At 41.2% G+C, this 13,154-nt stretch overlaps 1 protein-coding gene across 4 annotated transcripts in view; it reads right to left on the bottom strand.

The window, feature by feature from the left end:
- CACNA1C (calcium voltage-gated channel subunit alpha1 C) overlaps positions 1 to 13,154 on the bottom strand; it is a 491,226-nt gene that overhangs the window by 59,198 nt on the left and 418,874 nt on the right. For all 4 annotated transcript variants that reach the window (XM_086467242.1, XM_086467225.1, XM_086467239.1 and 1 more), the window contains 2 exons: positions 12,654 to 12,812; positions 9,624 to 9,734 (listed from right to left, as the gene is read on the bottom strand). In XM_086467242.1, coding sequence (XP_086323368.1) covers positions 9,624 to 9,734; positions 12,654 to 12,812 — 270 coding nt within the window. The remainder of the gene's footprint in view (positions 1 to 9,623; positions 9,735 to 12,653; positions 12,813 to 13,154) is intronic.

The following is a 13,154-nucleotide window of genomic DNA, read 5'->3' on the forward strand; positions in this document are numbered from 1 at the left end:
TCACTTGGGTGAGCAAAAATATAGAAAACTGAAGTTTCCAAGGTCCTACAAAAGCCAGATGCATGATAAAGCACAGAAATCAACTCTATTAGACCTCAGACCAAGTGACCATTTGGCAGTGAAAACGCCATTTCCTAACATGATGAGCAGTTCTTAACAGGGGTTGTATCACAGTCTGCTATCTGGTATCATTCTTACATGAAGAGAAGATTCACATCTGTGAGAACTTTTGACCCTTTAAAACAACCCCACATGAAGTAAGTGATAGAGGGTTGGGATTTTTCTTCTGAGAGAGCAAGCAAGTCACTTTTCCCTGGAACTGTTCCCTTTACGCGCTGCTGCTGACGCTGTCGATGCTGTTGTGAATGAGACCCCAGTTCACCATCCCACTGGGCTTTTAACACTGTGTGAATAATTTTCTGTATTAAATAATTAAGTGTAATAGCTAATACAGTACTTCCCACACTGTTGCATTGTGCAGTCATGTCATTATTTTTGATCATTTATAATGACATTAAAACCCCCAAGTGCCAGACTGAAAATAAAGCTGTCACAATGTTGCAGCAATATGCAAATTCTCTGGGTACATTTACTGTGAAGGAAAAGGTCCTCTCTCATTGAAGTTCTTACACAGCTCCTTGAACAGTTTTTTCTGCCTACTGAATTCTCCATTGATCCTTCAGAAAGCTGGAGGATTGCATAGCTCTGGCTGATCAGTGTTAGAAATTTCACACATTCTATACAGTAATTAGAGGATCTATTTTTGTGCAGAAAACTTCTGGCCTTGTCCTCCAGGAAGGAGAACATCCTGCATTTAAACAATGAGTGTAACGTGAGAAGCAGCAGATCAAACAGCCCTTTTGTCCCTCATTTATTGCTTCCACCACAACATGAAAGGACAACTTTTTTGCATGAAAAGGGAAGTTTGTTCTGTATACTCATTGCATTCTTGGCCTCTTTTTTGGGAACACCAACAAAGAAACCAACCGATAGCCACTCTGCTCGTGCCTTTCTGCAACATATATTTTCCACCAGGAAATGGGAAAGAGACTGGTATACTTCATACAGGATGACAACCAGTGTTCAGAAGGAAGACTGGTGTTTTCTGACACAGATTCAACGAGAGGTATGAGCTAGGATTTACTGCAAAATTCCGTTTCTCATCATCTGTCTAGCTTCTTCTGTTACATTCACCTGTCAAGTGTTTTTCACATTGCATGACTTGTTTAGGTGGAGTCACGCCTATGCCACCTCAGAATATAACCATATGCACAATAGAAAAACTTTAGTCTGGCGCTACTTTCTTCTCCAAAGTGTCAGGAAAGGCCAGACTTGCCTTCCCACACACGCTCAGGAACTGGTGAGAAACTCAGTGAAATCCAGAAGTATCAAAGAGGATTCCCTGTAATTTCACATGACAGAGAAGGCAGTTATTTGCTCGCTAACTCCTCATTTCTGAAAATCGTTGCTAAATCAATCTCATCCCTGAGCATTCTGTTGCAAATATGCTTTTTCTGTGCTAACTGGAAGACTCGTTTGAGGCTCTGCAGTTACATTGGGTATACTGTTTAGCTTGATGGGCCAGCGCTCTAAACCACCAGGATGGTTTCTTTTAATGTCACTGTCTTGTAAGGTGTTGGCAGCACAGTCTCCCGAGTAGTTTTGATTTAAGGCCTGGACTAACAAAAGCAACTGTTTTGGTCCTTGGCTAGTGGGATGACCTTCCACGTTCTGTGAGAAAGTCTCAATGCCAAGCTGCTGGTAGAGTGCTGTGGCACAGACTGTGCTACAAGAGGATCAGTTACTTTCTTAGCTTCTCTTTTCTCTTCTTTCTCCTGGACATGTGGGCAGATAGAAATTCTGTCAGGCAGGCAGCATCTAGGAGCAAGTCTACCTGATGACTCTCTGTTCCAGCCCACTGATGGGTATAAAGGACTGGGCTGACCTGACTATCCATGCTCAGAATAGTTATCCCAAGTATTTCTTCACATCAAAGTCACCTAAACAAGCCACTCTGACATACAGTACTTTTAGTATTTATTTTTGCAGAAAGGGCTTAGAAAAGAGGCTTATTCTTCCTCCCAGACCTGTAGATACGGTCAAATCTCCATATGATATGTATGCTATGAAAAATGTGTGAAACTTTGGCAGACAGGTAATCACAGTAAAGAGAAAGCAGAGGAGTGATTAATTAGGCGTTAAGATTTTTTCCCATTTTCTAGTGTATTTCCAAAACCCTTGAGCTTGATTCAGCAATTCCTTGAGAGCTTTAAGACTGACTGCACACATACAATACAGTGTCTGGTCATGCACTACGAAGATGTCAGGGATTTCTGGTCATATGGCTGCTGGGCTTGTTAGAGCAGCTAAGATTAATTCCAGCTGGGCTACTGGCTGTACAGAAGATCCAGAGGAATGTATGAAATGTCCAGACTTCACCCAGAAAAAAAAAATGGGGTGAAAAAAGGAAGCATTTCTGGGGTAATAACATGCTGATGTATTTTGCAATAGGGCTGAGCTTAATCCATAGAAGTAGGGAAATTATTGTACCCAACTTGTACTGCGAGTAATTCTGATGAGATAGTACACAGGGAGGCTCTGTGGCCGAGATACTGATGTGTTTGAACATGGGGACCTGGGATGTCTGCCAGGGAACTTCAATAAAATGTAGAAGCAAAAAAAGATGTTCATTAACTTAAAAGCTATGGGTTTTAATTCAGTTTTTAATTTTCTAAAAATCCCTTTGCATGTTTACTTTTCCTTTCAGCTCTGTTTCTGTTTTTCTTTTTTTTTTTTTTTTTTTTTTTAATCTTATCATTTTTGTCCAATCATTTCTTTCTCCATTTTATTAATACTTTTTTCTTTCAGGGTCTTTGGTTTATTTTTTTTTCCTTCTGCCTTTAAGAATATTCTGTCCATTCCCACTCTCCGTTGTCTGTATATGGCTTTTCCTCCCCTCCAGGTTTGGTTTCTCTCTCTTTCCCCCCCCACCCCGCCCTGATGTGGTCCTTCCTGTTTGTTTAGTTCTCTCTTTTTCTTCAGTTCATGCATTCTTACCTGACTATTGCTAGTTCTCTCCATGCTCACTATTTCTTACCCAACATCAAGCAGAGCTCACTCCTTTTTGTTGAATGAGGTATATTTTTTCTTCGTCCACAGATCCTGAATCATATTGGCTTTCACACCCCTTCTTTTGCCTTTTAAAACACTTGTTCCAACCAAAGGCAGGGTGGTGGTTAGAGCCTGCCCTTCCTATTGCACTGGTTAGATGACTCAGTCAGCAAATACTCCATGTCTAGATGCTGCCCCTCCACAACAGAAAGGGTAATACTGAAGCTAAGGAGAGGAAACAATTAGATGACTATTTATGTTAAGAACCTGCCAAAACCAGCAGAGAAAATCTGCAAAGAGCCGTTTGACAAACAGAATTGTGTGGCCAAACTCTACGAAAGGGAGGCAGCTGCCTGCACCATGGACTCATGTATACATTTACACAATCTAAACTACTAATTTATACCACCCTGCTTCATCCCAGCCCATGTGATTTTTAACTAAATAAGATTCCTGTGTCTGTTGGATGGAAGAATATTTCCATGCTGAGCAAAACACAGCTCAATTGTAACCAGTTTTCCTGATATTTTTGTGTCAGTGCAGAATGTCTTTGCTTTCTCCATATAAATAAAACACTGTGATGAATGATGCCAGGGCAGCATCCTAAGGTATACAGGTATTTCTAGAGGTACTAGAATAAAGAAGTATAAAAAGCATTAGATTTCCAACATTAACCAACCTCGTTGCTATGGTGCAAGGGGATAGATTGGATATAAATTCCAGTTTGTGAAAATGCTGAAGCCTCTATCCTGACCAGGGAATAACAGATTATGATTATGGTGAGAAAGAAGAATGCAAGTAGTATGAAGCAGCCAGTGTGACTTTAGGAGAGACTGTTCAAAGATCTATTTATAGGCATAAATGTATGTGAAACAGAGTAGTCAAAAGGGAACAAAACCAGATGAGTCATTTTGCAGGTTTGAGATGATGTACCAGTGCATCAAATGCTTGACAAATGCTGACTGAGAGGAGCTTAAAGAGGAGTAAAGAAGGGCAAATGCATCAGGGGAGAAAGAAACACTGAGGACACATAGATCCATCGGTAAATAGAGACTAAGAAATAACCACGGGCGACACTCATGACTTTCACTACTCAGAGGGTCATAGCTCTTCCTGGGATCACATGGGATTTTATGCCTTGTGCTGAATGTGAAACTTGTTTGAAACAGTGGACAGAAATCTGAACTCTGCTACATGAAAATGACATTAAAGAATGGCAAGAATTCAGAGTAAAGTAGCAGTGATAAATGAGGGACTGAACTAACTATCTAAGGCAGGACAGATGGTGTTGTTACAGGCTGCTTTACAAGTAACATCCATAAACACCCAGGGAAGAAAGGTGCTGACAGTGTCTGGTAAATGAAATAGAGCTGTGATCTGTAGTTTCTCTGATAGTCATAATTCCATAGAGGAAATCCCCAAGATTTCCTTTCCACACGCAGAGCTGGATTTGAAAAAATATATGATCATGTGCTTTACTTTATGCATGGGAGTAGTTCCACTGGTATGTCCTCCCTAGTTAGAGATGACAGGGACAGGGTAGAAAATTCATAGCTCTCACATTACTAGTCCTGCCCTAGCTAATAAGGGAATAGATGGAAAGTTTCCTGAAAGAAAAACGTAGATGTGGTTCATCAGTAAAAGAGCTCATTTCAGGGAGCTGGAAAGATCTGAAATTCCTAGAGGGATATCCTTCCTCATATTAGCACATAGGTTGACAGATGGCACAGCTTCATATGAATAGGAATTTTAAGTCGCTGTCTTTGAGTTGAAAAGATAAACCCCAGGCAGGTTTTGTAGAGCAGCTGGTCCTTCATGGGTTGGTGCTTGTGGGGATTTCTTCTTTAAGAAGCTAGGACAGTGGTAGCTGTGAGTACCCCAGACAGCACTGCACCTCTTCATTCCCTTTAGTCGTTTTCTCTGGAAAAAGCATGAAGCAGGAGCAGCTTGCTCCATGAGAAATTGGAAATAGCTCACCAGACTGGCTGGAGAATTTATAAAATTAGAAAAACAAAGCAGCAAAAGGCCTTGGCTCAACAGCATTACTTTTAGACTGTCTGTCTCTTTGAAGTAACAAGTCTTGAATCAGTTTATGAGCGTGAGCCAAGACAAACACTCAGCTCCATTTGGGAGTTTTGCTTCAGAGCAGCACATTAATACTCTTAAGCAGATGCAGGGCATGTAGTGGATGTTTTCTTTATCAGCAGCCCTAATCATCCCAAATCTCTCTTGCTCACTGTTAGCACACCCTCCTGTCAAGACTGCATCAGACATAGATGAGCTGTCTTACACAGTGCTTAGATTTCTCCTGAAAAAAACTCTGGGATAACTGGTCCTCTCCTCAGAAAATGTTTCACACAGAAACATGGGGGCTTCTCAGAGACTGGCCCGGTCCCTGCCTGGCATACACTATCTATACAAGCAGTAGCTGCTCCAGCTAATGCACCTTTCTTCACTATAGCCTCCCTGGAAACTAAACAAACCAAAACACTATTCACAGAAGATGGCCAATAAAAACGACAGGTATCAAAGGGACTTGCTGACTAGAGCAACCAATCTCAACAGTAACAGTATGTTTAGCTAGGAAAGCTCCTTTCTTTCTAAGCCCTTTACATACTTTCTGTAAGTGTTAGGAGATGAGCCCTGACTCAGACTTGGCTCCTTACTCCTACACTTGGCCTTTCAATGAGTAAATCCTTGCTTTTACCACAAAAACTAGTTGCCGGGCTGGATTATCCATGCTGATTCTTTGCAGGCAGGCACACGTGCGAGCCTACTTGATGTCTACGCAACTGACAGTGTTTGCTTTTTTCACCTTTACTATCAAGACTAGCAAATAAGAAGGACATGTCTCCTTACAGAACAGGAGTTAAGAAATAAAAACTGGATACAGTAAAAAAAATCTATTCAAAGACTGCCACCTTTTCTTTTGTTATGCATGTAATACACAGGTAGCACTGTAGTGCATCGTATGACTTCATATAACTGTGATTGCCACACCACTGCCTGCAGCAGGAACTCTGCATATTAGGCTTTCCCCAAAGCTGTTCTGCTTGGGGACATCCCTATGATGACTTCTGTAAGAAGCTAGGGTGATAGCAGCTCTGAGTACCTCAGACATCCATCCCAGTTCCCTTAGCAATTCTCTCTGGTAAAGGTATGAATAAACAGCAGCTTGTTCCACTTTGCACAGATGGAGAAAACCACGATCCCCTGTTGATGCTGCAGATCATTCATTCCAAGGTGCCTTTAGGAAGCAGCTGTGCAACGGAGAGCTCTGTGGAGGCTGTTTCAGAGTTACAAGTCAGTTACCATGTTGCTTGCTGTAGCTGAAGGTTAGCTGCAGCACCCGCTGTTGGCTTAAGCACCACAAAGATGGAGAAGAGAGAGCAAACTTTGCCAGCTTCAGTTCTGTGCTCAGTTCTGCTCTGCCACATTCTCCCAGGGCTTGTCGCTAAGGTCACAACACTTTCAGCTAACCAGGTTTCCTGCTTTCTTGTTGCAGTCATAAATCTTAGAGGTCCCTCATTTTAGGGTACTCTTCAGATAGAAAAAAGTGATGTTTGGGCAGAAGTTCCAAATGAGACAAAGCAGCTTAAACAAAGGCTGATTCGTGTCTTATTTCTCAGGAAATGGCAGAAAAATCTGTCTTCAGCAGAGATCTCATGAGCATTTAATCTTGTCATTTTACATCTGGGAAACACTAAAATAATATCACTTAGCATCTCATTTCTGTGTCTGGGTGACTTGACTGGTTAGAAGGGAGAGGATGTGCTATAGTGATGTTCACCCAGGTGACAATGAAATCCTTTTGGACTTTTCTAGTTGGTGTTCCTGGAAACAACCTCCATCTACAAATGTAGTTTGTTTTTATACAAGTGGGTGACAGGAGGACACAAGGCCTGGCCAAGCAGAGGGCTGAGGTAACAACTTTCTCCATGCTGGGAGACTCTCACATTGGAACGTATTCTAGGCAAGTTTGGCGTCAATCCCAATGTGCAACCTAAAGAGAAGTAGGTTGTGCTCCCCACTGTGGTCCACATCAGTCCAAGCGGTCATCTGGTAGATGGGATTTCCTTCTTTGGAGAGCAGGTTGAGTCAATATGGAGCAAGGAATAAAGGTTGCAGGCCAAATCCTTGTACGGAACAGACAATGGCAAGTTACACAAGGAATTTTGACGTTTCCAAAACTGAGTCACTGAACTGGTACTTAACATAATCCAGTGTCAATATACTGCTGCAGGCAAGTCTTTTTGCTCTATTAGTTGTTTTCACAAGTTAATTCCTGTTTTTCTACCCTGTAAATCCTGTGGTTCCATTTTTTAAATTTTTGTTTATTTTCCTGAAGGTATTTAATTAAAATAGAAGTTTAAGAGTTAGTACTATTTTTGGCATACAGGCCAGACCAGTATTTGAAACAGATTTATTCTTTTCGCTGGCTATTCTTTCAGGATGGGCAGGATCCAACCTCAGGTTATTGTCTGATCCTTAGTTGAGAAGATTTTATTAAGACTCTACTATTCTGGTCAAGGAAAATTTCTTTTATATTCTCACTTTTGCTATAGCGTAGTAGCTGGGAATTTAGTATGGAAATTACAGAACCATGGAAAATTGGGCTGAGAGGGACCTTGTGAGATGGTCTAGTCCATCCCCCTGTCTCAAGGCAGATCATACATTCCTAAATTGTTTCTAATCAAAGATTCCCCTAACTTAATTTTAAAACTTCAAGTTCCACAATCTCTTTAGGCAGTATGTTACAGTGTTTTGCTATCAGAGGGTACATATTTACCCTCAGTTGATTTTGTTTAATACTTTGTTGTGCAGAAAAACTTGAAAAGGAGATTGAACACAGGAAAGCAAGACACAGGAAGCAGAAAGTACCTCCAATATCATCAACGCCAACTCTTTACGGTTAGAGGCAACCATGTGAGGTAAAGCCTTCCTAGTATATGTACAGAGCTCAGTATTTGAACTGGTTGAACTATTTCCCTAAATGCTCAAAACAAAACCTGCTGAGAAGCTCATCTTGCTCAAAGTTAAGAATCTCCTGTAAAGCAAAACCATTAAATCAGAAGAACATTAAAAAGCCTGTGAGATAATTTCCTGGATATATAGTGTGCAGATGATATTTTTACAAAGTGTCAGAAGATTTTCCTGCTAACATACATTGCGGAATCTCAAAAGTGAAAGGTAGATCACTCCTGAAAATTGCAGTCTCTTCTGAAACAGGTGATGATACTTCTAAATTTCCCAAGACAGTGTTTGAGATCTCACCAAAAAAAAAAAAAAAAAAAAAAAAAAATCAGTCCTTCACCAGGACTGCACAAGATGCTCACAACTTTCAAGACAACTACATCTGAGATAGAATAGTGATATTGGGCTCAGGAAAAAAATAAAACTGTGACTCTTCTAAGAAGTTCTAGTAAGTGTGGAAGAAGGAGAGAGAGGCTATGTGGGAATAAAGTCAACACAGAGTTAACAAGGAAATGTAAGACCAAATTCAGTAGAATTGGAGAGCAAAGTTTCTGAGCTGAGGATGAGGAAAGTCTTCCAGTAGAGCTGGGAGGAGCGCTTAACTTCAGTGATCCCCTAAATGTTTAACATGAAGGACAAGCATGACTGTCAGACATGATTGTTCTCATCTTTACCAATATCATAACTGATGCTTCAGACAGTATTTGCCAACCCCAATGTGTCAAGGTATCCTTCATGATACAACCCCATGTGCCAAGGTATCACTGAAGATATGAAATGGCATGAGGTACCTGTCTTTAGGCATCTGGATTCTACTCTTTATGACACGCAGCTGAATTTAAACTCCAAAGAAGAAAGCCTTGTGTAATCTCAAACTATGTGAGGTCAGAATCTTTGTCCTTGTCCTGGAGTAACTGTGCCAACTTGAAGAGTTTGTAGGTTATAATTGTACCCCATGGTGCAGCTCTACTAGGAGAATGCCATAGCCTGATGGACAGGACAATACTTTCAGACAGGACCTGCTGGGGTACTGAATATTATCAATGAAGTCTTAAATTCAAAACTAAAGCAATCCAAACCATCATTGAGATGTAGCCCTCCCAGAAGAAACATTTTTTTTCCAAAGCTCGTAACTCGAAATGAGCCATGCTTGATTAACTTCACTTGGGCCAGGAGACTAATCATGGGATGCTATTTATAATTTATTTAAGGAAAGTCAGACAGAGCATTAGAATAATATTCATAATGGAAAACATGTTACAGACTTAATATAGTGTCACTACTAAGTGAAAAGAGAGAACTAGGAACCTTCTCTAATTAGCAGAACTGTTGCCTTTTTTTTTTTTCCATGTGTGTCTACTCTCCAGTGAAAAAGTTATTAAATATATGCGAGACTCCAATCCAGAGAGCAACTGTCCAGCTCATTTATTGGTGGGGTAATAGATCAGAAAGTTTCACCTCCTCCTTCTCCTCACAGCTGCCCCGCACACATGCACACACACGCAGAGGCCAGGAAACTCTACGCCTAGAGCACCTACCTTGGGTTTGAAGGCGATTAATTTCAGGACCATCTCAACAGTGAAGAGGCCAGTGAAGAGCATGTTGAGGATATTCATGGCTTCCTTGAACATGCAGCTCTGACCGTAGTGCTGAAAAATAGCATCCCGGCAGCAGTGTGAGGAACGGACATATCGGCTAGTTAGGAACCCACAGTGCTCTTCCTGATCTCCTTTTATGTTGAGGTTCTCTAAAGAAAACCCCAGCACGCTCCATTTTTTCAACTTAGAATTCCCATTTCCCTTCGCACATAAGTATTTCCATACTTCTAGCAATTTTTGCCATCTGGCTCTGGATCTGCTACCTTTTAAAAAAAGTCTTTTTGAGTGGGGCTACCAAAATCGCACGTATCATTCCAGTTGAGGGCTCATTGTAAATTTGCATAATGGTACAAGACAGTCTCCAATTGTGTTTGTTATCTCACCCTTCCCTAACACTTGGATTACTTTTTTGTTTGATTACTATTGCACAGTGAACAGGGGGTTCACTGAGCTGTTCATAATGATACCAAGCCATTCCCCAAGTAATTACACTTAATTCAGGATTCTGCAAAGCACACGAGCAGCTCAAATCATATCTTTCCAATATGCATTATGTTGCATTTGTCAACTCTGAATTAAATTTGCAATCATGCTGCCCATTCACTTAACTTTATTAAGATCTTATGAAGTTATTCTCCATCTTCTACTGATTAATTCAAGTAGTGTCTTCTGCAAATGTTTCCACCTCTCTCTTCATACCCCTATTTCCAGATCATTATACTTGAGACTGATTGCACTGCCTTATTCTAAGGTCATCTTCCAGTTCCTGTTATAACACCCCATTTGTAGTTGCTTTACTTTGATAAACTTTAACCAGCTGGATTGAATTTTCATATTCTGCATTGGCTCAGGGTGATTAAGTTAAAGGAGTTTCAGTTAAAACTATTCAGCTGCAGCTGAAAGCGAGGCAGGGAAAAAGATATTGTTGAAACATTTTCAGAATTTCTGTATCACTTTCCTTGAAAGACTCTAGTACCTGCAGGACTCTACTTAAACACTTGGAATTTTACTGGAATGTGTCTTTTGTGTTTGCTGTCCATTACAATGTTTGACCCAAACCTGGCCACAGTATAAGCCTTTGAAAACTACACTTTTCTCAAGATGGATATAGACTTCCTAGAATCTGCAGAGATGCTGTCTTGCCTGTGGGCTCACAAACATCTCACAGCTTCTAGCTCTACCTTGCCCTGGGCACGCACCATTGTCACAGCAACTGCGTGTGCTTCAAAGCCTCAGAGTGAACATAATGATCCCTCTCTCATGACAGCAGGGCAGTAGACACTTCAGCTGAGAGCAGAGCACCTTCTTGTGCTCATGCTGCCTCACTCCTTTGTTGGTACCTTAGGCAGGACAGCAGAGGAAGCCTTTTCAGTGGGAATGGGAAAGAGCTAGACCAGATGAAGAAAAAGTAGGGAGGCCAAGAAATCTGGTGAGATTGGATAGGAGGCAGTGAGAGAAAAAAAGGTGAAAACTGGCTGTGAATATAAACTTAAACTGTTAGTAGTGAGTGCTGGGAAGCTAAGGCTAGTTTTGAGGGGAGGCTGGAAGTTGGGCAGACTGGGATTGATCCAGCAGAAAAAGTAGTGGTGGGATGCTAAAGCTGAAAGGGAAGTTGGTGTAGGAGTGCACGGGGAGTTGGATTCACAATGAAGGACTAACTAGAGAAGGGAACAAAGTGTAGCAGACTATTGAATGGAAAGTGCAGAGAGAGACCAGAAAAGGTGTCCATGGAGGGGTAACTGCGACTGGGAGTCTGTGTAGTGAGAAGAAGAGAAGGACTGAGTGAGGAGTGGGAATCTGGCTTGTCTGGGCCACAGACCAGGTAAGAGAGTTCAGAGACTGACTGGGTGAGGAGAAAGAGTGGGTTTTAGGGAGGAGAGTGACAGCCAGACTAGCTTTTAAGCAGACAAAGTGTAGAAGAGAATAGGGATTGAGTGGCCAGGGAAATTGGGAGTGCAGAGATAGGCTCAGCAGGTGGAGAGTCTGGAACTGACTGAAAATGAAAGGGAGGTGAGGGAGGCCTTGGGCAGAGACAGACTGGAAGGAACAAGCCAGGAAAGTACAGACTTGGGGGAATGTAGAGAGCAGTTTGTGTCTATGAGGGCTCTTTCCTATGAAAGTAATGTAAGGCTTCTTCTTTGTAAGCTGGCTACTTAGTGAAAGTTTTGACTCCTTCCCCTTTACTGCTGTTCCACCTGCACATGGTAATCTGCTACCTCTGTTTGCTATTCTTGTAGATCCAGCTGCAAATGTTTCTTTGATGGAGTCATGTTAGATGTTTGGAAAGTTTTCGCACAGTAAGGAAAATGAATGCACAGCATAGCGGGTAGTAAGGCCAATCTGTAGCATCAGTAGTGAAGCAAGTTAGGCAAACACCTATCAAGAAATGCTTTAGGTGGGCTTGATCCTGCTTTTAGGTGATGGGACAGACAATACAGACTCTAGAGGTTCTTTCTAGACTGTTTCTATGTTTCTCAACACAGAATAAAGGAGATACTAGGGCCTTCCTACTGTCTACCCCAGTTTCCTTGATTGCTTTGTTTGCCAAAATATTTGCTCTCTACTTTTTAACACAGAAACACCCCAAATTTATAATTCAGATGTCAGGTGAGTGGCGGTTCCGGGCTTATTGCTGCATTTCATAGAAGACAAGTCAGAATTGAGAAGTCATTTCTTATATTGACCACTGAATTGGTCTGTGATACAACTTTTTTTCCCGGTTTGTTTTTAAGGAGTTAAAAGAGAAGTGTTGAAAGTGTGAGATAATAGCAGGAAGAGAGGCAGATTCCTCATTTTAATTAAATGTCACCAGGAAAGAACATGGTACAATGGTTTTTGTCATATCCTTATCACTCTTCCTCAATACAAGGTGTGAAGGTGAAAGTAGGTCTCAACCTCAGCCATTTCTACATTTTCCCTAACAGAGTCTAATAATTCATCACCTGTAAGGTTTTTTGCTTGGTTACTTACTTGCATGGCCAGGCAGATGGTGTTCAGCAGGATCAGAACGAACATCAGGTATTCAAAATAGGTGGAGTTGACCACATACCAAACTTTGTACTGGTACTGGTTTTTAGGGATGTATCTCCGCAGGGGTCGGGCTTTCAGGGCATATTCTACACACTGGCGCTGTGAAAGAGGCAGGGTAGATTTAAAACTCAAAATCAAAATACAGGGTTGGTCACCTACCTTAAAATACAGTAAAAATACAACGTGTTTCAAGATTTTTGTTGACATGAATATGCTTGGTAGAAGAATTTCTTTTAGGTCGCAATCTGAATATGCATATCCTACCTGTTGAAGAGTTCGATATGCATTTACTTTGGCCAGACAGTGCCATCATGCTTACCTGATCTCAGTGAATCAAAAGGTACAGCACACATTTTTAAGTAAATGTTGTACCTTGAGTAAATCTTACAAGATTTTTTTTACCTAACTCCTGAAAAATGGCAGTGAAGCCATCTTGTTGTT

The sequence above is a fragment of the Leptosomus discolor genome, chromosome 1 (genome assembly GCF_034619465.1).
Source record: "Leptosomus discolor isolate bLepDis1 chromosome 1, bLepDis1.hap2, whole genome shotgun sequence".
Classification (NCBI taxonomy): domain Eukaryota; kingdom Metazoa; phylum Chordata; class Aves; order Leptosomiformes; family Leptosomidae; genus Leptosomus; species Leptosomus discolor.